The following is a 26,066-nucleotide window of genomic DNA, read 5'->3' as shown; positions in this document are numbered from 1 at the left end:
TAAGATTCTAATAAGATTACTGACATTTAGAAATGGGAGGAAAGGAGCTAAAGGTGTAGGGAAGGTGTGATACGTAGGGGAAGAACAAAAAGGGAAAAGAAAAAAATGTGAGAGAATGAAAAGATGAAAATAAAGTGTTTGTAGATGGGGAGGGGAGGAGGGGGTGAAGGGAGGGCAGAGGTAAGGGGAAAAAATGAGAATCAAGACTTGCCATGTAAAGGTACATGATCCCAACAATGAATGTAACTGTACTGTATCCCTAAATGTACCAATAAACTCAATAAAAAAAAATCCTATCTGTAATGTTATCTAAAGCATGTGTAAGGGCTCATATACCATGATCAGTAGAATTTTTATCAGCAATACACCACATGAATAGGCAAAGGGAAAAGAACACATGACAGCCTCATTTATGGCATAAAGAGCATCTGACAAATATCAACATTCTTTCATGATAAAAGCTCTAGGAATAAATAGGAACTTCCTCATCATTATACAGGGACATTTATGAAATGTTCACAGCCATTGATTGCCCTGACCTAGTGCCAGAAGGGTGTTTTGGGACAGCGGCCCCAGCTTGGACTTCAGATCTCCCTCTGCAGTGCCACCTGGCCCAATCTACTGGCCTCCTCCATAGCTGCGCCTTTCCCTGGGGGCACCATTGATTACCCAGACTAACCTCCAGGAGGATAGCCACTTCGGCGCCACTGAGCACTGCCTCCCCCAACCCCAGGCTCTCAGATCCCCTGATTGTGCCAGTCCTTTGACTCACTCTGCAGAGTCATGGTTGGCTATAAAGGGTGGTAATTGATCCTATTCTGTTCCTGATTGTATCAACTGGGATAAAGGATAGGGACTGATTTGATGAGTTGTTTTCTCAATTATGAAAATGAGAATGTCTATAAGTCATTAGAGAATCAAAGGCTGGGACATAAAGATATCAGGAAGATTTGATGACCCAGAGATAGAATCAAGGGCAACCCAACAGCAAAAATAAAGATGAGAAAACACTTAAGCAAGACACAAAGACAGACTTCCAGTCCACCAATGGCAAACAGGAGGGCAAAGGAGGATGAAAAGTCTGATAGTGAACCTCCAGGACACTCAGAACTCACAGCACAGGAAGTAATGAAACTGATGAATCAAGCTCTAGAAAATCCCAAAACAGAAATAATTTCCCAGATAACCATAGAGATGGTGAGCAAAATGAAAGACATGATTCAAGACTCCAGAACAGAAACTGATAAAAAAATAGATGAGCTTAGGAACACAATAGAAACCATGAAGGCCTAGAATAAGAAAGAAATGGAAACAATGAACACCCAACATACGAAAGAAATGGAATCCATGAAACAGATTCAAACAGATATACAGGAGATTAAAACCTCTATTGAAAGTATATGCAACAGAATAAAAGATTGTGAAGATAGAATCTCAGACATAAAAGATAGAATTGCAGACAGTGACCTTGAAAAGAGAGGTCTCTTAAAAACTGTAAGGGATCGTGAGAAATCGATCCAACAACTCCTAGATGATACAAAGAAGAATAACATAAGACTGATAGGAATCCATGAAGTAGCAGGAGAAAATGCAAATGACTTTAAAAAGCTGTTCACAAAATTAATGATGGAAAACTTCCCAAACAGAGAGGAAGATTTTGACACATAGATAAGCGAGGCATATAGAACTCCAACTAGCCACGATCAAAAAAAAAAAAATCTACACCTAGACATATAATAATCAAGATCCCAGAAACCCAACAGAAGAACAAAATACTACAAGCAGTAAGAGAAAAGAAACAAATCACATGCAAAGTAAAACCCATCAGAATCACAGCAGACTTTTCAGCACAAACCCTCAGGTCAAGGAGAGCCTGGAGTGAAATATTTCAAGTTCTAAAACAAAACAACCTACAACCAAGATTGATGTATCCTGCAAAACTCTCTTTCAAAATGGATGGAGAAATAAGATACTTCCATGACAAAGAACTCCTGAGAAACTTCATGAATACCAAACCAGCACTACAAGGAATTTTAAACAATATCCCAGAAAAAGACAATGAAGATCACAACACCAGGAGGCCCAACAGAGCAAATCAAATAGCCAAGGCAAGAAACTAAAAGGAGAGGGCAAAAAATTAAAAAGAGTCAACAAAAGGAAAATAACAGGACAATAATAAGTCAGTACATATCAGTTATAACTATCAATGTCAATGGCCTCAATTCACCAATGAAGAGAGATAGACTGGCAGAATGGATTAAGAAGCAAAATCCAACAATATGTTGTATACAAGAAACACACCTAGTGCAAAAAGAAGCCCATAGACTGAAAGTGAAAGGATGGAAAACAATTCTCCATGTGACAGGAGCCCAGAAAAAAGCAGGGGCAGCAATCTTATTCACAGACAAAGCAAACTTCAAACCAAAACTGATTAAGAGAGACAAAGAAGGCCACTATATCCTTGTAAAGGAAACAATCCAAGAGGAAGAAATGACAATCATAAACATATATGCACCAAATATAAATGCCCCCAACTATATAAAACAAATATTAAGTAACATGAAAAACCAAATAACCACTAATATAATTGTAGTGGGGGATCTGAATACTCCACTATTACAAAGACAGATCATTTAGGCAAAAAATCAACAATGAAATACTAGAACTGAACCAAGCTTTTGAACGCATGGACTTATTAGACATCTATATAGTGTTCCACCCCACAAAATCAGAATATACATTCTCTTCAGCTGCACATGGGTCATTCTCCAAGATAGATCACATACTAGCTCACAAAACAGGTTTGAATAAATGCAAAAGAATTGAAGTTATTCCCTGTATATTATCAGATCACAGTGCAATAAAGCTGGAGATCAATAGCATAAGAAACCGTAGGAACTTCACAAACATGTGGAAATTGAACAACACTCTCCTGAACAATCAATGGATTACAGAGGAAATCAAAGAAGAAATCAGACAGTTTTTACAAATAAACGAAAACACCAATACAACATACAGGAATCTATGGGACACAATGAAAGCAGTTCTAAGTAGAAAATTCATAGCACTGAATGCTCACATTAGGAAAAAAGAGCAAGCTCAAATAAACAACATAATGATGACTCTTAGGCTCCTAGAAAAATAAGAGCAAGAAAAACCCAAAGCTTGAACAAGAGAGGAAATTATAAAGATTATAGCAGAAATCAATGCAATGGAAACTAAGAAAATGATACAAAAAATAAATGAATTGAAGAGTTGTTTTTTTGAAAGAATAAATAAAATCAATAAATCCTTAGCAAACCTTATCAAAAAAAGGAAAGAAGAGGCTCAGATTCATGCAATCAGGAATGAAAAAGGCAAAGTCACAACAGATCCCACAGAAATCCAGAGGATCATTAATACCTACTATGAGAACCTGTACTCTAATAAAATGGAAAACACAGAAGAAATAGACAGATTTCTAGATACTTATGAATTACCAAAGTTGAATGAAGAAGATAAAAACATTTCAAATACCCCAATAACAAACAGTGAAATTGAAAATGTAATTAAAAACTTACCAACAGAGAAAAGCCCAGGTCCTGATGGATTCACTGCTGAATTTTATAAGACATTTAGAGAAGAACTACTGCCATTACTCTTCAGACTTTTCAATGAAAAGCAATACTTCCAAATTCATTTCTGGAAGCAAGTATCACTTTGATTTCCAAACCAGGAAAAGATGTAACTAAAAAAGAGAACTACAGGCCAATCTCCTTAATGAATATAGATGCAAAAATCCTCAATAAAATACTAGCAAACAGAATACAGAGGATCATCAAGAAGATCATACATCCTGACCAAGTCGGATTTATTCCAGAGATGCAAGGATGGTTCAACATACATAAATCAATAAATGTAATATGCTATATTAACAAAGTCAAGGACATGATCCTCCTGATAGATGCAGAAAAAGCATTTGACAAAATTCAACACCCATTCATGATAAAAACCCTGCAAAAAATTGGAATAGATGGTCTATATCTCAACTTAATAAAGGCTATCTATGAAAAACCAACAGCCAACATCATATTAAATGGCCAAAAACTGAAAACCTTCACGTTAAAATCAGGAACAAGACAAGGATGCCCACTATCACCACTCCTCTTTGATATTTTTCTGGAAATATTAGCCATTGTAATTAAACAAGAGAAAGAAATTAAAACCATAAAGATATTAAAGGAAGAAGTTAAACTGTCATTATTTGCTGATGATATGATACTCTACATTGAAGACCCAAAAAACTCCACCAAAAGACTTCTTGACTTAATTGACACTTTTAGTAGAGTAGCGGGATACAAGGTCAACACCCAAAAATCAATAGCCTTCTTGTACACAAACAACAGACTCACTGAGAGAGAAATTAGGGAAACAATTCCTTTCACAATAGCACCCAAAAACATGAAGTATCTGGGAATCAATCTAACAAAAGAAGCAAAAGACCTCTACACTGAAAACTACAGCACTCTGAAAAAAGACATCGAAGAGGATATAAGAAAATGGAAAGATATCCCCTGATCCTGGGTAAGAAGAATCAACATAGTGAAAATGGCCATACTATTAAAACTGCTATACAGATTCAATGCAATACCAATTGAAATCCCAACACTATACTTCACAGAACTAGAAAGAAGAATCCAAAAATTCATTTGGAACCATAAGAGACCTATAATAGCAAAAGCCATCCTAGGCAACAGACACATGGCAGCGGATATAACAATTCCCAATCAGAAACTATACTACAAAGCCACTGTCATAAAAACAGCTTGGTACTGGCAAAGAAACAGACCTGAGGATCAGTGGAAAAGACTGGAAGATACAGAAACAACTCCAGATGTACTCAGCTACCTCATCTTTGACAAAGGAGCTGACCATCCCCACTGGAGGAAAGATAACCTCTTTAATAAATGATGTTGGAAAAACTGGATCTCAACCTGCCAAAGATTAAAACTAGACCCCTATCTTTTACCATGCACCTAATTAAAATCAAAGTGAATTAAAGATCTAAATATTAAAACAGAAACACTAAACTTGCTGGAAGATAAATTAGGCAGAATTCTTGAAGACATTGGCACAGGAAAAGACTTTATGAACAAGTCCTCAGTAGCACGGGAACTAGCAGAAAGAATCAACAACTGGGATCTCATCTTATTAAAAAGCTTCTGCACTGCAAAAGAAACCATCAACAGAACTAAGAGACAAACTACAATGTGGGAAAAAACTTTTACCAGCTGCTCCTCAGATAAAGGACTATTATCTAAAATATATAAAGAACTCAAAACAATCAGTCCCCCCCAATATAAAGACCCAATTCAAAAATGGGCATCTGAAATGAACATACATTTCTCAGATAGAGAAGTAAAAGCAGCAAGTAAATATGTGAAAAAATGCTCCACATCACTTGACATTCAAGAGATGCAGATGAAAACAACACTGAGATTCCACCTCACCGCACAAAGAATGGCTGCTATCAAGAAATCAACCAATAACAAATGTTGCTGGGGCTGTGGAGACAAAGGAACCCTTCTCCATTGTTGGTGGGATTGCAGACTAGTGCAACCATTATGGAAATCAATATGGAGATACCTCAAAGAGCTGGGACTAGAGGTTCCATTTGACCCAGCTGTCCCTCTGTTGGGTATCTCTCCAAAAGATTGAAAAGAATCATACCACAATGATATATGCACACCAATGTTTATAGCAGCACAGTTTGTAACAGCTAAAACTTGGAAACAGCCCATCTGCCCATCTGTTGGAAACTGGATAAAGAAGAAGTGGTTTTTCTATAAAATGGAATACTACTCAGCCATAAAGAATGATAAAGTAGAGTCATTCATAGTTAAATGGACACATATTGAGGATATACACTTAAGCGAAAAAAATGTCACACGTGTAAATACTGAATAGCTTCTCTGGTGTGAAAAACTATAATAGTACACAAGATCCTAATGGGATAATTAAGAGTGTGAAATAGGAAGAAAAGGGCTAAAGGTGTAAGGAAAGGGGGAAGGGTAGGGGCAGGGAAATAAGGGAAAAGAAAACATGTGAGAAAATGAAAAAATGGAAATAAAGAGTTTGTTAATGGGGAGGGGAGGAAGGGTGAAGGAAGGGCAGGGACAAAGGGAAAAAATTAGAACCAAGACCTGCCACGTGAAGGTACAGCATCCCAGTAATGAATGTAACTGTATTGTAGACCTAAATTGTACCAATAAACTCAATAAAAAGAAATGTTCACAGCTAATATCAAACTAGTTAGTGAAATTGGTCCTCGAATCCCTGAGTAACTGCAAGGAACCCCAAGTGATCAAAGTAATATTTAGAATTAGATTCATTCATAGGAAAATGGATACATATTGAGGATATACTCCTAAGTGAAATAAATAAGTCACACATGTGTAAATACTGAATAGTTTCTCTGGTGTGAATAAACTATAATAGCACATAAGATTCTAATGATATAATGGACAATGTGAAATAGGAAGAAAGGGACTAAAGGTGTAGGGAAATTGAGAAGGGTAGGGGAAAGCTAATAAGGGAAAAGAAAAAATATGAGAAAATGAAAAAATGGAAATGAAGTGTTCGTAAAGGCAGAGGGGAGGAGGGGTAAAGGAAGGACAGGGACAAGGGGAAAAAATGAGAACCAAGACCTGTCATGTAAAGGTACAAGATCCAATAATGAATGTAACTGTACTGTATACCTAAAATGTATCAATAAACTCAATGAGGAAAAAAATAATAATATTTAGCAAGAAGGATAAATATGCACTGCTCTCACTTCCCCAAGTTCAAAGATACGGTAATCAAAACAGTATGGTATTGGCATGAGAAGACAAGGAGGCCAAAGAAATAGAACTCAGAAACTAGAAATAAATTCATGTGTCTATGGCCACTTGATTTTTGACAAGCATCTGAACACCATTCAAGAATGAATTCTTTAACAAATAGTGCTGGGATAATTGAACACTCATGAGCAAAATCCTGACATTAAACCCCTTTCTCACATCATATACAAAAATTAACTCAAAATGGGCTAATGACTTCAACAAGAAATTGAAAACATAAAACTTTTAGGGAAAACATAGAGGTAACTCTTCATGACCTCGGGTTAGGCAATATAGCCTTCAAAATAACAAGCAAAAAAAGAAAAAAAATAGATAAAAGGGACTTCACCAAAATTAAAATATTTTGTACATCAAAAGACATTCATTAAGAACATGAAATGCCTATAGAATATTTGCAAATCATGTATCTGATGAGGGCCTAGTATTCATAATACATAAAGAACTCATACAACTCAATGACAGAAAGTCCTTAGCTGTTATCAATTAAAAATGGACAGAACATAAATAGACATTTCTCCAATGATATGGAGATGGCTAATAAGCACACAAAAAGATATTCAATATCATTAGCCATTAAGGAAACCAAAATCGAAATCACATTGAGATACTACTGCACACTCACTGAAATGTGCAGAGGACAGAGCTGGGCTTTTGGGCTGGAGGGCCATCCTGCCTGGTTCCCAACCCCACCCCTGCCCTGGACCCACAATCCCTCAAGAGGCTGGAGTTTCACTTCCTGTCTCTAACATTACAGAAGGTCAAGGACTGTGGGTCTCTTTTAATGGGAAAAAATTATATTTATGAGCCATGACTCATAAATTTAAAAATCACTGCCAATGTAGGATAAATGTGACACAGAAGTCATCTATAAAGAATCTGGTCTAATGCAATCCATAGGACCATAGCTCAAACTTTAAACTGCAGGCTCTAGTGCCTGAGCATTTAAGATCACTGCCATTACTGCAGTAATATCACAGAAAAGCAATAAGAACACACAGACGTGCACACCAACATACAGCACAGAATCGTGTGCACACACACACACGTGCATGCACACATGCACACACACATGTTTTGGAAATAGACCTGGGTTCAAATTCTACCTCTAACAGTTACCACATATATATCCTTTGTCTATGTTACCCTTTCTTAGTTTCCTTATGAGTAACATTCCAGGATTTGAGAGAAAATTAAATGAAAATAAGCATTTTAGTTTCATCACTTTAATAACTTAATCCATTTTCTAAATGTTTGCCCACCCTTGGAGAGCTGGCAGATACTGTGACTGAGTTTCCACCCCAAGATCCCAAGTCTGCCTGCCTGGTGTCTGGCTGGCCAGGGCAGAGGCTTTCTGGGGAGCTCTCTGAAGGACATAAATCAGGGAAACCCAGAGAAGGAATTCACCCCAAAACAGAGCCAAGAGTGTGGGCTCTGGAAGTCTGCATGGCCTGGCTGCAAAATCAGCTTCAGACCTCTAGGCAAGAAGACCAGGGAGATGGGTGATCACAAGGACCCCAGGAAAACAAAGCCATTGAATAAGGCTCATGATCATAAGGAACCTTCAGTGATACCACAGACCATAGAGCCAGACTCTCCAAAGACACATGCAAAAAAAAAAAAAACTATGATTCACACATTTGAAGAAATAAAAGAAACAGACAAATGTGAATAAGCAGAAGGTGTATAAAACCATCCAGTTGATTTGAAAAAGATTCCATCTCACCCCACAAAGAATGGCTGCTATCAAGAAATCAAATAATAACAAATGCTGATGGGGTTGTGGGGAGAAAGGAACCCTTCTCCATTGTTGGTGGGAGTGCAGATTGGTGCAACCACTATGGAAATGAATATGGAGATACCTCAAAGAGCTGGGACTAGAGTTTCCATTTGACCCAGCCACCCCTCTGCTGGGTATCTTTCCAAAAGAATTAAAAGAATCATATCACAGTGATATATGCGCACCTATGTTTATAGCGGCACAGTTTGTAATAGCTAAAATGGATACATATTGAGGATATACTCCTAAGTGAAATAAATAAGTCACACATATATAAATACCAAATAGATTCTCTGGTGTGAAAAACTATAGTGGTACATAAGATTCTAATGATATAATTAACAATGTAAAATAGGAAGAAAAGGGCTAAAGGTATAGGGGAAATAGGAAGGGTAGGGGAAAGGTAATAAAAGAAAAGGAAAAAAATGAGAAAATGAAAAAATGGAAATAAAGTATTTGTAAATAGGGAAGAGAGGAGGGGGTGAAGGGAGGGCAGGGATAAGGGGAAAAAATGAGAACCAAGACCTGTCATGTAAAGGTACAAGATCCCAATGATGAATGTAACTGTACTGTATATCTAGAATGTACCAATAAACTCAATGAAAAAAAAAAAAGAAAGAAAGAAACAGTGATACCCAGATGCCCCAAGGCAGACAGTGAAGCCCTACCTCTCCCCCAGGTCTGGCCACTGCTTGGAGCTGCCCTGGAGGCCACCAGCAGCTTCTCCTTTCTGGGCAAGGGCAGCAGGGGTCTGCCTCAGATCCCTGCGCAGGTGGAGGATGCCGCTGGCCATGTTGTCCAGGAAGCCGAGGACCTGCAGGCAGCTCTGTGCCTTGGCTGGGAATGGGCAGCTGGGGGAAAAAGCGGTGCTCAGCAGTTCGGCAAATGTTCTGGCCTTTAAGTCTGGCCAGGAGTGCTGAGGGGCGCCCCCTTCCTCTGGGGCCCCAAAACAGCCTAGTGAGCTGAGGTCCTCAGCTAGCTTCTCAAAGAGCCCGTGCCTCTGGAAGAAGTCACTGTTGACAGGGTCCAGGTGCAGCGCAGCAGACAGGGCACAGAGAGTGTGCAGCAGCAGCTCCAGGGTCTGGCTGCGGGACACGGCACCCCATGCCTGCAGTGGGGGCTCATGGAGAGAGCCTTCCAGGTCAGACAGCAGTGACAGCAGCCCAGGGAAGCCACTGGAGACTCGGAAAGCAGCTCGGCCCTTGGGAGTCTCGAGGATCCGGAGCAGAGACTGAAAGAGCAAGCAGATGAAATGCATGACTACAGGAGTCAGATCACAACCCGGCTCACACAGGACCCCTGCAGAGGCATCCACATGCTCAGCCCTGATGGACCTCTGGAGCCTTCCAGCAGGAGCTGAGGATTCTCTCACCACAGGGTATCAATCTCGCTCAACTACATTTCTCTTTAGGTGCCCGTAGGTCCCTTGTTGCTAAAGGCTGTCCCTGAAGCCTGCGCTTACTGATAGGGTTGACCTGACCATCCAGCACCCTGACTTCAATGGGCCTCCCTTCAGAAGGCTTCCTCTGGCCCTAGCTCACACTCAGCATGCTGCTGGGGAGTGGTCTCAGCTCTCTGCCAATGACCAGGAACCACACCTGGTCCATTCACTGCAGTGGGACAAAGCCTTACCTGACAAGACCCTGCCTAGTGGGAGGAGCCCCCTTTCACCCTGCACAGGAAACCCACAGTGGAATCCACCCTCTCCCTGCAGGGTGGGTGTGTCCATTCCATGAGGAGAGATGCTACAGGGAATGGACTTAAAAGCTGATGAGAAGAGATGAGACTTTCAGGAAGGGAAGAGAACTCTCCAAAGGAACAGAAGACACAGGTACAGCATATGGAACAGCACACCCATGGAGAAAACACTGACAGAGCTCTCAGTAGAATCCAGCACTCTCCAGACAGCTCAGACTCCTTTCTACTCAGGCAAACAGACTTCCTTCTAAAGTCAAAGCTTTGCTGAGCACTTCAATGAGGCCTCCGTTGATGCTGGTACATGGTCTGCACCTGGCACTCAATATGTGTTTTTGGAAGGTGAGAGGTCTGCATTTAAGCCATTCTCATTCTGTGCTAATGTCACATGTAAAAGTAAGGAGTATCTGGATTATTTCAGATAAATATTAAAGTCTGCAGTTTGAGTATTCATTTGTTGATTGCTCCCATCAGTTGCAGAGGACCCTATCTAAACTCAGGCATTTTGTGCATGTTCCCTGGACAGTAGACAGCACTGTAGCAGCATTAGTAGACTCCGCAGAGAAGTTTGATTTGCTTTGTCCTTTGGGATATTTAGTGCTCAAGTGAGAATAGGAAAAGGAAAGAATTTTGCCATCAGTTCCAGGATGCTTGAAACAAGGTTCAAAGAGAAAAAATAAGAGAGACATTCCCAATCTGGGCATGGTGGTGCATGCCTGTAATCCCAGGACTTGGAAGGCTGACGCAGGAGGATCACTATGAGTTCGAGACCAGTCTGGGCAACATAGGGAGTTCCAGGTCAGTCTCAACTACATAGTGAGACCCTGTCTCAAAAAGAGAGAGAGAGAGAGAGAGAGAGAGAGAGACATTCCCAGTTTCAATAAAGGGCTATCTTTTGACTTAAACATACAGTTTGGAATGACAGTCTATGGCAGGACACATGGAAGTTAACAAAGAAAAAATTGATGGCCTAGAGAAAAAGTAGGAGAAAGACTCAATTTTAAAATTCTTTTATACAGAAAATCAAATGGACATTCAGTAAAGTCATAGGTAACTAACATGAAGCCATGCAATTTGGGAGAAAGACAGTTTTCTATCTCCATCTCTAAAATGCATCTCTAAGCTGAGTGTCTATTCACAACAATATAATGTGTGTCCCAAAACGCAAATTGTATTCTTTAATGTGATATTCCATTATAAGAAACCCGTGGTCATCAGTCCCATGTCTGAGCTCAGAGAACATGAGAGGACCTGAGCCATACTGACCAACATATGAGAAGGAGGATTCTTTCAGAGACAAAGAGAAATGGTGGCCAGGAACTGCTCAGAGGTCTCCCACCACCCCACCTGTGACACTGAGAGAAATTAAAAACAAAATGAAGACCACAGCAACCAGGAGAATCTATGAAAGGCCAAAGTCCACTACCATATTCAAAATGAAAAAGCAATATGAAGTGAGGGAGAAGAGTTCATTCTTACTAATATGGGTTGCTTGATCCTTTCCCAGTCAGAGAAATGTCTAACTTATTACTGTGGTTAGACCAGTAATAACCCACTGTAGCTCAGTGTGGCAAATACATTGTCATTTTACTGTTTGAAAAAGCAGCATCACAGCCACCACTGTGGGAGTCAAATCAGTGTTGCAGCATGGACTTCAAGGAGCTGGACCTCCCAGACCACCAGAAAGACAGAAGCAAAAACCAAATATTAGGGACTCAGTGGTGACATTGCTTTCTCTTGAAGGTGAGGGTGTGGACTTGCTCCAAACACAGAAGAGACTGGTATTTGTAGACATGTCCTTAGAGATGAGCATGTATATGATAGAGCAAGGTTCTCACAGAAGGCTGAGCCCCAGCGCACGTGTGTAGACAAAATGACTGCGTGTCATTACCTCCCCCAGGGAGGGGCATCTCAAGACAGACACCCCATCTGCGCCTTCTCTGCAACAGTAACTCATCCCCAACAAAGAGCTATTTCTTCAGCTGATCAGAAGCTCAGTCTGACTTTGCAGCATGTGATGCTTTTAGCCCCTTCCTTCCTACACAGCAGGGCAATTATTGGCAAATGATATGTGTGCATCTCACTATCTGAGCCTGACCGTGTGCCTGGTCACACAACATGTGCCATGAAAAATAAAGCAATCACAGAGGCATTGGGAAATCTCAGGCTCTGTGATGTTAACCAGGCAACACTTTTGTGAAGGATTTTTAGGGCTCTTAACACCACTAAAAGGTTGGCTTAGGGCAAACGGAATGATGGACACTTGTAGGTTTATCACGTGACACATGACAAAACGAATACCAGAAAGGGTGAACAATTGAAAAACAGATCTTAAATGAGTTCTTTCACTGCTTTCCAGATGACCATAGAAACCCCCTTGCCCCAGCACCCATCTTTCAGATGTCCAAATTGGTGCCAGACATAGCTTAGAAGAGCTCCATGCTTCAGAGCAAAGTGTGGGTGCTTGAAAGCAGAAGTTTTAAAAGAGGAGCAACCCAGGAAATGTCCTCCTGGTGGTCTATATCTCTCGGAGGGGCTGTCACCTGTAATTCCTAGGCAGTAGCTTTCTTCTCACCCAGGATAGAAGGGAGGAGGGGAGGAGGGAGGAATGGCTGTCCTTAATTGTTGCTTTGTTTGATTTATTAAATTCAGAGTCATTATCTAAAATGGAGCTAATCTCATTAGAACGTAGGCTGCACTATTATTTCTTAGGATGGGGTTAATTTCATATTTGCAGAGTCATAAAGTAAAGAGTCCAAAATCCAATTACAAAGGCTTAATTTCATAGCAAATAAAGAGAAACATTTCTATCATAAAGGAAAATAAATACTTTGCTACTTCGGGAAGTGATTTGTCAGGAACTGGGGGCCTAGGAAGAGGGTCTCCATTACTGTCGCTCAACTTTGCAAGGCAATGCATCACCAGGAGCTTCAAGGCTGTGGAAGGGAGTAAATTTAATCAGCTGAAGTCAAAGTAATCAGGCTCGGGTTGACACATTTCAAGAAAGGTCAGCGTTAAGCACATTTCCTCATCGCTAACTCAGTTACCGTGTCATCGTCCCTGACTTAGTATTCCTCCAGCTTGAATCTATAGAATGGATGTGGGCTGCAAAACGCTAACTATGTTAGGACTAACAGGATTTATTTCACATTCTATTATTTGTTATTCCTCATAATTTTCCATGTGTCATGCTGGAAGACCGGTAAGGTAATACAATTAAGCTCAGAGTTGAACAGCTAAATGTATATTAGCAAATCAATCTGAATTTGTGCATAACCCAATCACAGTCCCACCGGCCGTAGGGAGGAAATTCATTTGCTTACATTATCCTTTAACTCGGTTATCGCTTGCCAGGATTGGTGGCGCAGTCACGTGCACATCAGTGTTGGTATGGAAGAGCCACTGGATTTGCAAAGATCTGCCCAGAGTTAGTGGATTCTGCCACTGGGAAGGGGTGGTGTCCGTGATGTGGCAGTCCTTTGTGGGAGGCACCGCTTGCTCCATTCCCTCACTGTCCCAGGAGTGTAGTACTTCCCCCGCACTGTTATAAGACCCACAGTGTAGACATGGTGTCTCTCAGTTCTGAAAGGGGAGCTCTGGCCAGAAAGAGCTCATTTCACATCTTTGTTTCCAAAGTTACTAGAGGCTCCCAGAATTATTTCAAGGCACTTGCAGACCTCACGTTCATCCCAGTGAGTGTTCACTAGTGACTCCTGTGACTCTTGCTGGGAGAATCTGAATGAGGCTCTAGGGGCAGTGATGTGTTCACATCCCAGGCCCCTGCATGGCAATGGCAGCTCCTGGGGCCTCTCAACTGCCCAGCAGGACCCAGCACACCAAGCTCGGGCTAAGACTTTGTTAAATAAGCTCACTGTGCTCTCATTCCTTATATTCTCTCCTGATAGTGTGGTTCTGAAATGATATTGAATCTGTAAAACACCATAATGGCTTTACATTGCTAATTCCAGAAATTCAGTCTATTGCCCAAGGGCCAGCACTCCAATAAGATGCCTCTGGGCTGTAGAGTAAACAACAGGAATGCTTCATGCACAGAACAGAGCCTTCTTCTATGCTGGACAAGAAGTCGCTTTCACTCTCCAAAGTGAAGCAAAACTTTATTCTCAGCAGATCTGCTTGACCTTTGACACAAACGTGTCAGAAACAATTGTGGACCCAGCAGAAAGCCAGAGCCCTGAGTGTTTTGGTACGGCCTTCCCTGTCCCCATGGGAACATGTAAATCAAGCCACAAACCCAGACACAGGAGGCAAAAATGAGCACAGCACATAGTGAGGTGGAAGATCCCTGGGTCTTTGGGTGACCGTCTTGGGTTCAAATTAACTTCACCAACTTAGCAGTTGGATGGTATTAGTCTGGTCAAGGAAGTGCTCCAGATGTCTCTACCTGCAACACTAGAAAACTGAGCCATGTGAACCTCAGGTCTTCCTAGCACCAAATTTTCATTGCTTCCCCTTTTCTTCTACCATGCACGTGTGTGTGTGTGTGTGTGTGTGCACGCACATGCATGTGTGCATCAAGTACGAGTTGCTAGGGATGAAACCCAGGCCTCATGCATGCTAGGCAAACACTGTACCACTGAGCTACACCCCTGCTCTCATTAATTTCTCTTCATTTTTATTAGTACATGCTGGCAGTACATAATGATTACATTCATCATGAAGAGTTGGTACATGTGCATAGCATATCTTAATTCTTTTTAGTCCCCTTCCTCTCCCTCATTTCCCTCTCCTATCTCTTTGTTTTCTTTCCGTTTGCATTTTTCTTTCCATTTGTTTATTTCCCTGTTTCCTATTATCTATCTTTTATTTTGTTCTTTAAATTATTTATACTTTGGGTTCCTTATATAAGGGAATCTATGTATATCTGATTTATTTCACTTCACATTACAGTCTCAAAGTGCATTCATTTTCCTACAAATGACTCAAGTTTATCCTCCTTTATGGCAGAGTAGCACTCCATTGTATGTAAAAACCATATTTTATTTATCCATTCAGCTGTTGATGGACATATAAGTCACTTCCAAGACTTAGCTATTGAATTGTGCTACTATAAACATGGGTGTGCATGGATCCCCGTAATATGTCTGTAACTCATTAATTCTTGATGTCTTTCTCCCTTGCTATGCAGTCTATTTTTGTAATCCCCTTATCGCATTTAATCATGAGATTCAAATATCTTCTAAGACATTTAACTTTCCTTTGTGCTTCCTAGAAATCACTGTCACTGATTTTGGGAGGAGTGGGACCCTGTAATTAATCACTGTTTGGGTTCTTGTCAGCTAAGAACACATGATAATTTGGATCATGTGTCACTTTTGGAAGCAACATTCATGCTGCTGTGGCCTCACCAACTGCTGCAAGCTTGGATGATAATAAAAGAGGATTTTTTTAAAATGTAGACCACAAAGACAGAAGAGATAAAAGGTAGGAACATCAATGAGATTGTGAAAGCAGTAGATGGAAAGGACAGGGAATGAGAGCATCGGCATTATATTTGATAACTATTAGCAATGTTACAAAAACAGGCTTCTCCAAAGGTAACAACCCAGGCCTCTTGTCCTTTGTCCCGCTGCTCCCTCTCCTTGGATGGCCCTTTGCTTCCATCACCAGGTCACATTTTCTCCTAAGCCTTCTGGTCCCTCCTGTTTCTCTCCTCCCATGACAGCCTCTGTGTCTAACCAGGACTCACTCCACTTCCATAGCTGGCAGTGCTGCTGGAAAGCACTTGCCCATCCAGGGACTTCATTTCCCATCCCTTTGTGCCCAAGGGAGTCCTCCCCAAAGTTATGCCAAAGAAAACAGGACAGAAGCTAACACGCTCCCATTTCAGGCCTGAGTGAGGAGGACTCTGTCATCTCCATGCCTGGGGGCCAAGTTGGATGCCCAGGTGACTGTTATCCCTGAACAGCAGACCCAGTCACTGATGGATTCTGCACAAGAAAGAAATGTCTAGTGTTCTCTGCAACTGAGGACAGGAGGCCTATTTGCTACAGCAGCTAACACTATCTAACACAAGGTCCTGCCTAGCAAACACACTGGGCCCTAAAAGGACCAATGCCTGGACACATGGGGGTCACCTAGCACATATCCACCTGGGAGGCAGTCACAATGCAGGGCGGGAAATTACCTGCAGGAGATCCAGTTTCAGCTGCAGCTCACCCTGAGTGGAGGAGCACAGTGCGCCCACAATGATGCTGGCGTACTCTTCAGCGTTGATGACCGCAAGCTGCTCCAGGATGCTGAGCGAGGCTTCACGATAGCACTGGTCATCCAGGAAGATCTTGATGAAAGGCACCATACCGTGATCCTTCAAGACCACTGGGGACAGATAGAGAGGAGGTGCTGAGTGAGGGGCCTTCGATCCCAAAGACAGCTTTTCCTGACAACTTTCACATTTGTTTGGCCACATTTTTAGGTTTTGCTTTTGCCCTGTAGTAGTATTTTTTTTTTTTTGGTGTTGTTACTGTTGTAATACATCGTATACATTATGGGTGACTTTAGAAAAAGGCAAAGAGAAACTGTTGAGCTAACAATAAAGTAGAAATCTTTCTTTACCAGTAAGAGTTCTACTTTTTGAAAATCCTTTGACTCATATCTCCCCATAGGAGATAAGTTTGGAAGATCTATTTTACTAGATCATGACTCTCATTAACAAAGTACTGTAATCTTATAGAAAAAAAGAGGAAGGAAAAGTCTTTTTCTTTTTAAAAACCAAGTAACTAGGCTCTCTTCCTTTATTTCTGTGTAATTCCTTAATCCAGGGATGATGACAATTCTCTTTTTCCTGTCTGCCAAATTCTTATAGAAAGCAAACCATTTAAGAATATATTTAAAAATTTAAATATGAATTTAAGAACATTATCTAATTCCTAGGTAGTTTCTTGGGGAGAAAATTAAAGAAATCCAGTTGGTGGTATGCTTTTGCTGAGAAGTGATCTTAAACATTTCCTCCCCAGGATTGATATTTAAAGCAATCATGGAATAAAACTTAGGAATTAATGAAACCTTGAGCTTTGTGTGGATTTGAGCAGCTTAGATCCAGAAGACAGGGTTGTTCCATTTCTGGACCAGATAACCCCACACAGAAGTCACCTGACCCAGAGGAGATTCCTGAGCTCTGCCTCCATCCATACTAACTCAATGTCTGGGAGCAAGCCTGAGAACATGAATTTAACCAATACCTCCCGGGAATATTTTGGAATTTAATGTTAAGAGACTTTCCCTCTGCTATAATGAATTAAAATGTTTACATTCAACATAGATGATCTATGAGGACCTCAGATAAAGATGAGAAACCACCAAGTCTATGGATGCAATTCTGTGGTGTACCTGCTTCTCTTTATATGCATATACTTTTGAAAACCTGGAAGCCACACAATCTCAGGAAGCTAACAAATTTCCAAATGGGTGAAATTGCTAAATTCATCCTGGACAAGGAAGGTATTAAATTACATTTCTCAAAAAGGAACTAACTTTCTTGGGTTTTTTTTCTTTTGTTTTGTTTGCTTTGTTTTGTTTTGGGTTTTTTGAGGAACAAACTCAGGACCTTGTGCTTGCTGGGCAGGTGCAATACTACTGAGCTACATCCCTGGCCCAAAAAGGGACTAAATTTCTTTGCCTGGGCTCCATGCTTTAGATCATAAAAAAATAAAGCATCTATAATCACTAGGGCAGGATATTAATGGGTTTCATTTGAAAGGGGAGGGGGTTCCACTGTCTCATTAATCTAGAAATTGCTCGATTAAACACAATCTCAGCTCACCAATCTTATTTTGCAACCTCAGGAGTAAGAAGTGTTCACCAAGGTGTCTACTGACTTATTGATGATCACTGAACCTCAACCAGCCAATGGACATTAGCCACAGCCATAGTTATATAATTATATTATTCCTTGAATATAACCTTTGAATGTAGATAATCAGCACATAGCTAACTAACAAGGAAAGAGTCACTGTTTTACTAAACAGTAGCAAGGCAAAACTGGCACTATCCATACCTGCATTCCGAACTGAGCCTTTGAGAAGTGCCACTACAGTTCTCAGCATCACGCCTGTGAGTTCTCTTTCTAGATCCTGGTTGCCAGGACTGGGCTCTTTGTTTCCTGTCATATTAAAGAATCAACCAAAAAAAATTTTAAGTATGCATAATATGACCTACATTGGTTTTCTGTCCTCTTAAGAGGAGGTAAATACATGTCCATCATAAGGGAGTGGGCACCCAGTTCCTAAAATAGAACCCTACTTCCCCAACAATTCACAACACAACAGAGCCCCTGTGGAGGGCTTGTGGGTGAATTCCAGAATCCCACACTGGGCCAAATCCCCAGATTCCCTGAGTTAGAAGGTATTAGATGTTATCCTACAGTCTGTATTTCTAAGATGCCAGGTGAGGCTGACAGGGCTGGTCCTGTGACCACACTTTGAAAAGCATCACCCCAAATGAAGCAAGGAGCCCTGACTTGAGCTTCATTTGGCCACTACTGATTCCCATTCATCCCTGGGAAGGTCTGAGCTGTGAGCTGTCAGGTAGCTCCTGAGATTCTGGGATAAATACATAGCCCCAGTAGATCCATGAAGACAAACAAGACACCTTGGTTCACCACTGAATACCACTGAATGCCAGAACAATGCCTAAGCAACTTGGAAACTTGACATATATATTTAGGGGATAAAGAAAGAATAAATGAATAAGCACAAGAATGACTGAGTGTCTAAGGAACAACAAGATATCTCAAAGCACAAAGTACAACCAGATGCCTCATCCATATAAAGTTTAAAATCTCCTAGGGATGGCCACGACTGGGGTTGGACTTACAAGCAAACTTGATGTCAGCCTGCTAAGAAGCAATACCCAGCTAGGAGAACACAGAAACACTAAACACAAAGAATTCTCAGTTAAGCACCAAGGAAAGCAAAGAAAATAAAATGCCAATTTCACTCGTGATGGGATTTCAGGCACTAATTTTGGTCTGGTTGGAATAGGTCCTTCAAAACTTGCTCTGCTGAAAACTTAATCCCTAAACTTACATATTAATGATATTTGGAGGCGGGGCTTATGGGAGAGAATTGGGTTTAGATGAGGTCATGAATATGGATGGGGTCCCATGATGGGACAGGAAGTCGTTACAAAGACCAAGTTGGCATGCTTGCTGCTGTCCATGTGACACCCTCCGCTATCCTATCTTGCAGCAACAGGGTCTTGCCCAGATGTCAGCACCTCAGCATTAGACACCCCACCCTCCAGCACCATAGCCTGAAGAACTTCTATTCCTTATAAATTACCTATTCTGTGGCACTTCATTAGCAATCCAGGATGAGCTGAGATAAAGTTACTGAGTGATAAAAAGAAGCACATAGCAACGTATTGTTCAAGGCCTGGCCATGAGACCCAGACCCAAACAGTATCACTTCACAAGCCCATACTGTCTTTAGTTCTAACCCTATTTGCAAACATTCCTGGAAGGATACAGGTCTTTCTTGGCCTCCAAAATCCACCTGAGCATCTCTTGGAGACTCTACCACAATTTCCCAACAAAGCACTAACCCACCAGGACTCCCAGACTGCCTTGTGCTAGGCACAGTGCTGGGTCCTGTTCCTCACTATTATGTACCCATCATCCTTGCTCAGAGGAGCCAGCAGCCTCATAGAGGTGAAGTCATTTCACTAAGAGCCCTTGGCCTGTTAGTGACACTGCCAGAATTACAGCCCAGGCTTCCTGGCCCCACATCCTCAGGGCCTTCCCCCCCTAAGATGCCCAGGAAACAGACCAGCTGATGGCCTTGACTTATGTCAGAATTCTGCAAAGCTAAGAGCTGCAGAGCCCCAGGTGCTCCCAGCCAGCATGATGTGGGAAGAAGAAAGGAGGAGGAAGAAGCGAGGAAGAGTTAAGTGGAGGGGCAGAGGTCCTGCTGTCTCTCCTCCAGGCTGATTTCCCAGGGCTATAGGCATAGATGATAAAGGGAAAGCTGAGAGGACTGGAGAAGGGGGTTCCTGCTTGAAAATCACCACAGGCCACAGAGAGTGTTCCCCGCAGGGTACCTAGTGTGGAGAAGGAAGAGGCTATAAAGAAGCCCAGCCCCTGACCAGAGGGCTCCTCCATGAAGACAGAGAATCCCGGAGCCCAGCAGGATAACAGAAGCTGCTGAGGCTGAGACCGCACAATGTAGGAGCCAAGAGAGGGTCAGGAGCTATGTAAGTGGGACCAGACTCAGAGGGGTGTGCTGAGACCTAGTGACCCTTCTTCCAACAGGTGACCACCAGGCCTACAATGCAAGCGAGCAAGGCCTGTCTCAGCCCCAGAAGGGCATCCAGAACTCCAAGCCTCCCAGGATCCTCTCCCCTTCACATCAGCAAGAATCTGAAGGACCCCCACTGTCTACCATCTGCACCCAGACAGTGTCCAGACCAGGGGTGGAGTGAGCCCCAGGACCCATTTAAAGTTACATTCCCCTTCTGATCTCCTCATGGGGAAGCTGAGAAGCTCCTGTTCTTTCGGAAGCCAAGTGTACCAGGAGTCCCTTCTCTGATCCTCATGATGCCCATGGCATGAACTTGCTCACCTTCTCTGTTCCATCAAAAGGTGGCCAGCTTAGCACACAGACCTGGCCTGGCTCTCAGTGCTCATTTGCCCACCCCTCCCAAGGCCCCGGAGCCACACCTGACTTCCTCATAATCTTGGCCTGCTTCCGCAGCTGTGCCAGCAGCAGGCCCAGCAGCCCAGAGTCCCGGAAGATGTCAGTGAAGAGGGGTTCACTGTCAGTGATCTTGAGGATGCTTTGCAGGGCCACAAGGGTGCAGGATGACTGGGGGCTCTCCTTGATCAGATGCTGCACTTTGCACAGGATCTCATGGGGCACATAGCGCAACCTAAACACCAGGGCCTCCAGCAGCTGGAAGAAGTGCACCTGCACTAGGGTTGGCTTCAAGGGCATGAGCTCCACGAACTGCGAGATGGGCTGCAGGGTCCACTCCAGCAGGAAGAAGTTCCTCGGGTTCCAAGCCCACATGGTCTTGATGGCCAAGAGGACTTGCATACAGAGGATGGAGTCATTGGCTTTGTGGAAGACATTCTGCAGGACCTGGAAAGCCTGGAGATTCTTAACAGTCACCCCTGAGGATGAAAACAAGAGTCAAAACAAGAGTCACCTTACAAATTATTTCTCCTGCTTGCAAGGAGTGACCAAAATATATGGTGAATGCTTACATTTTTAAAATGTGCTACAGTAAGACACGTTGCTATGATTCCCTCCCAAAATATTCTCCCTCACGCCCAACACACTTTTCTCATCATTCTTGCTACTTTTTGAAGCAGTTCTGAAAGTCCGCTTTCCTGAGTATTTTTACAATATGTGTAGCTGAGTGCCATCCAACAGAAAGGCAGGCTCACAAAAGCATGACAATGTGTCCTCATTCACCTTATTCACTGGATCTGATGCTAGGTGATTCTGGGTCTTCCTCAAAGTTAAAACGACCAGGAAATGTTTTGAATGGATTCAGGATATCAAGGCAGCCATGACGGTGCAACTAAAGACACTCAAGTAAAAGGACCACCGGAATTGCTGTGGAAAGCAGCAAGGATGAGGGAATAAGTTTGTGCAAAGTAATTAGCAGTGTTTTGAAGATTAACATCCATGTGTCATTTATTGAAATAAAACTTTTTTTAATTTTTTTACATTCACCAAATATTTTTAGCATAGTACATATGTCTAGAAATGTGTGCTGGCATTATTGATAGGATATGCCATTTGAAGTTATTTCCTATCTTCTGTGAGACCATGTCCATCATAGTCCAAAAACGCCCGCCACCTAGTATATGAAAAAGTCCCAAGCTGCACTGCCAGATAACCACACCAACTGCAGCCACTCCAATCAAAATATACAGTGCTCCCCACCAAATTTCCAAGAGAGAACACAAAAGAAACACAGCAAACTATGCCACTAACAGTCACTCGTAGAGACCACAGGTTCTGATGTAAATTTTAAGGTACATTGAATTAAAATGCAATATATGATCAAAAATTATTTAACCTGTTTCTTATTTAAAATTAAAATTATATTGAAAATGACATGATGGGACTTATTGGTTAGCACTGGGCTTGGAAGATTGATTTGGATCCACTGAAGTCAGAGCCCAAGCCAAGCAAGCCAGGGTCATTTCTAGACAAGATACTCAGTGAATTCACCTTCCCAACCCATTGAAGGTCATTTTCTCTCTCTCTCTCTCTGCTTGGAGAAGCCCCGTCATAGTTCATATCTAGATGTGGGCTTTGGGGAGGCAGTTGCATCATGGGGGCTTACAGCTGACTTACTCCTAGAAAGAGGGCCTGGTCAGAAGAGGTGGTCACTTGGGGCATGGACTGGAAGGGTTTGTCTGCCTCCTGGCTCTTCCCTTGATCTCTCTCTCTCTTTGCTTTCTGTCCACCATGCCCTGAACAACCCTTCTCCACCATGCTCCTGGGCCATGCTGCTGTGCCTTGGAGCCAGCCAACTATGGACTGAAAACTGAACTCTGAGCCAAAATGAACATTTCCCCTTTTAAGTTGCAGGTATCAGGTATTGTGCTCAGTGACCAGGAAAGTGATTACAACATTCCTCTCTGCTCTGGACACCAGAGAGGTGTCTGAAACTGGGTCCATGCCCTGTGTCTGCCTGAAGCCCTCAAGGCTCTTCCTAGCCCATCCCCTATGTGTGTCCAGGCTCTTTGCCTCTCCTGAAGCTTGGAAGCCTCCTGTCTCTGCTGTGCAGCAGCCCTCACTGCCCAGACTCACCCAGCTGCTTCCAGGCCACTATGTCTCCCCCAGGACAGACACCCAGCAAAAGGCAGGCATGTGCCTCACAGAAAACATGGCATGCTGATTGAGTTCGTCAATCAATCAGTATCCAAAGTCCTGAAGTCACTGACTCTGAGCCTAAGTGGCTGATTCATTCATTGGTCCCATTATATAAGCAAATGATTCAGGGTAAGTCACAGCCAAGCTAGAGGTCACATCACAGGCCTCCTCCATAATCTGAGATAATCTCTGCCTTTGTAAGCAGTATTTCCTGAGTCCTCACAAAACAAGCTTCCTCACTGGACACAGCTGTGGTGCAAATTGAAGAAAGTGCATAAAAGGAGATTTAAGATCCACAGTCATATCCCCAGGGCTTACAGCAGAATCAGACCCCTGTGTCACACACAAGTGCATACAGAACCAGGGAGTCCTGCACCACCTCATCCAGGCACAGAACTGACCCCTGGACACACAAGAAGCACCTACCGGAAGACTCCTGATGGAACTTGAAGCCCTCAAGCTGCGGGTAAGTGATGCTGTCAAACACCTTCAGCTCTGACCTCCCACAGGTCGTCAGCCACATCACCAGCCTGACGAGCTCCTCCAAGTGGGGGTCCGCTTCACCCTGGGTCAGCCCGTCATATCTGTGGGGACAACAGAGCAGATACCTTTGTGCATGGTGCTCCTCAAAGGAATGCAGGGGCAATGCAGATGTGCCATGTTGGGGAGGCCAGAGGCCCCCAGCAGAGAAAGTACAGCCCCAGAGGCAGCAGTGAACACCAGATAAGGGTCACTCTGTTTGCAAACTTCAGCCTCTGGTCTGGAGATGTACAATGGGAACACATTGTCCTTTGTTTTTGGTCTTGGCACTGAAGGTCCAACTACACTTGGGTCACCCACAGTCTGAAAATATGAAACTGAAAAATTCCAGACATATTCAATTTATAAGGTTTAAATAACTTTTGTTATAGTGCATTATTATATGATTATTTTATTATTACTTATTGTTAACTTCTTACTGTGCCTCATTTACAAATTAAATTTTATCATACATATGTATAACAGTGTGCATAGACTTCCTTCCCTTCAATGTATGTTTGGGGCATAGGGGGGCCTTAGCACACATCCAGGCCAATATTGGGGGGCTACTGCTCACAGGAACCTGCAAGTACCTGCAGCTCAGTTCAGAGGAAGCCACTTTTTCTGTGGATCCCCAAAAGACCTGCACTCAGACACCAGCAGAGCAGGGGCATCTCCAAAATCAGATATTCCCAAAGATCAATGCAGTAGACAGCATGGAAAGAATTGGAATTTGGAGGACTTTCCCTATGCTCATCTCTGACACTGCTCTTGGTTTGAGACGCTAGTGGGCAGGATGCAGCCTTGCACTACTCCTGGGGTGGTAGGGAAGGGCCCTCAAGTCTTATTCCTACTCAGTCCTTTCAAGAGGAAAAATGCTTCAGTGTTGCTGCAGGTAGGGCAGGAAGACAAGGTACCACACCCAGTGGCTGCTCCCTCATTCCCAGGGTCAGGCTTTTTCCCCCTCCTGTCTTCCACAGAACATCTGGGAAGCCAGCCATCCACTGAATCAAAGAATAACTCTGGAAATACCATGACACAGACCTCCATGGTGGCCACATCCAGTGGGTCATGGTCCAGACCAATGTGAACATGACGTGCCCAGAGGGACATTTATTCTTAGCTCCCTTTGGAGGGAGATCCCCAGGGTTTGGTTTGGTTTGGTTTTCCCAGAGTTTTGCCATTTGGTCACATCCTGGTAGACAAGGATGTTCATCCTCCCCACCTAGCTCCATCTTTGAAGTCTGTGGCCCGTGGTTTGAATATGCACCCCACCCAGAAGCCAAGCAAAGCCCAGTGGAGCATGAGCAGCCTTGCCCTGCAGCAGCTCCCCAAGCTCTGCTGAAGAGTCTGGGCCATCGAGGAATTTCTTTGAGTTCCATCCCTTGTTCTCTGGGCCCAACCTAAACATCACATAGTATCAGAGTGGAGGGATTAGTCCAGTTCCAGGTGGATGGTGTCTTTGTATTTCCCACAGTGTAAAGTCTGGACGAAGTAGGAGGTTTCATCAGGAGCCAATCACAGAGAAAAAGGTAGGGAGAGGCCATGTGGGACATCATCACCTCAGCACCTCTCTGGAGTTAGTCCTTCTTGGGAAGTCAAGGCAGTGTAGACCTGCCCCTCAACCCAGACAATTTTGCTGGGTATTCACCCATCAGCTTGTGCCTGCCATTGTCTGAGAGCTGTGTCTGGAGGTGTTCACTCCCAAGACTTGCAGCTCTGAGCTCATAGGCTTGGAGCTCGCAGCTGCCCTCAAAATGCCCCTGCAGACACTGGGCTCTGGTAGGTAGAAGGCAGGACAGTAGCATGCAGATGGCACCAGCCACCATGCAGACTTGTAAAGTCATTACTGCCCACTCTGGGAGGGAGCAGTCCACACCCCACCTGCATGGTCGGTTACCTTTGCAGCAAGGGGTCCTTCTGGCCATGTTCAAGGGGGCTTTGCATTTCAGAAGCCATGAACTTGGAGACATGTGGCACCACAGTGTTTCTGGGGACCTTGTTTGGGGTGGCCTGTTCCCTCCAGGTAGAGCCACTTACCGAAGGAGCACCCTGAGCAGCAGAGGGTAGCCTTCCCCATTCTCAAACTCCAGCAGCAGGGCTGAGGAGATTGGGTAGGAGTCCTTCACGAAGCTCAGCACCAGGCTCATGGTCTCGCTCACCTCAGGCACTGGGAGAGTATCCATCAGCCTGGAGAGGTTCTGGACAGAGAGCCGCATGCAGTCTGCAGCTGCAAGGGAAGCGCAACTCTGCTGAGCTCAGGCAACCCTGATGCCCCATCCTCCCTCCTATCACCACCTTCCCTCCCAGGAAGGAGTCCCTGTGTCTGCTGCTGCTCTGGTCAGA

The 26,066-nt window shown here is 43.1% G+C and overlaps 1 protein-coding gene across 1 annotated transcript in view; it reads right to left on the bottom strand.

The window, feature by feature from the left end:
• The window catches only part of Wdfy4 (WDFY family member 4), a 247,344-nt gene that overhangs the window by 188,224 nt on the left and 33,054 nt on the right, over positions 1-26,066 (bottom strand). The window contains exons 7-12 of the mRNA XM_033761851.1: positions 25,761-25,950; positions 23,628-23,785; positions 21,029-21,481; positions 18,368-18,472; positions 16,499-16,689; positions 9,327-9,889 (exon numbers count right to left, since the gene is read on the bottom strand). Coding sequence (XP_033617742.1) covers positions 9,327-9,889; positions 16,499-16,689; positions 18,368-18,472; positions 21,029-21,481; positions 23,628-23,785; positions 25,761-25,950 — 1,660 coding nt within the window. The remainder of the gene's footprint in view (positions 1-9,326; positions 9,890-16,498; positions 16,690-18,367; positions 18,473-21,028; positions 21,482-23,627; positions 23,786-25,760; positions 25,951-26,066) is intronic.

The sequence above is a fragment of the Fukomys damarensis genome, unplaced genomic scaffold (genome assembly GCF_012274545.1).
Source record: "Fukomys damarensis isolate Sample0158 unplaced genomic scaffold, DMR_v1.0_HiC HiC_scaffold_1, whole genome shotgun sequence".
Classification (NCBI taxonomy): domain Eukaryota; kingdom Metazoa; phylum Chordata; class Mammalia; order Rodentia; family Bathyergidae; genus Fukomys; species Fukomys damarensis.
This window is presented reverse-complemented; position numbering and strand designations above follow the sequence as displayed.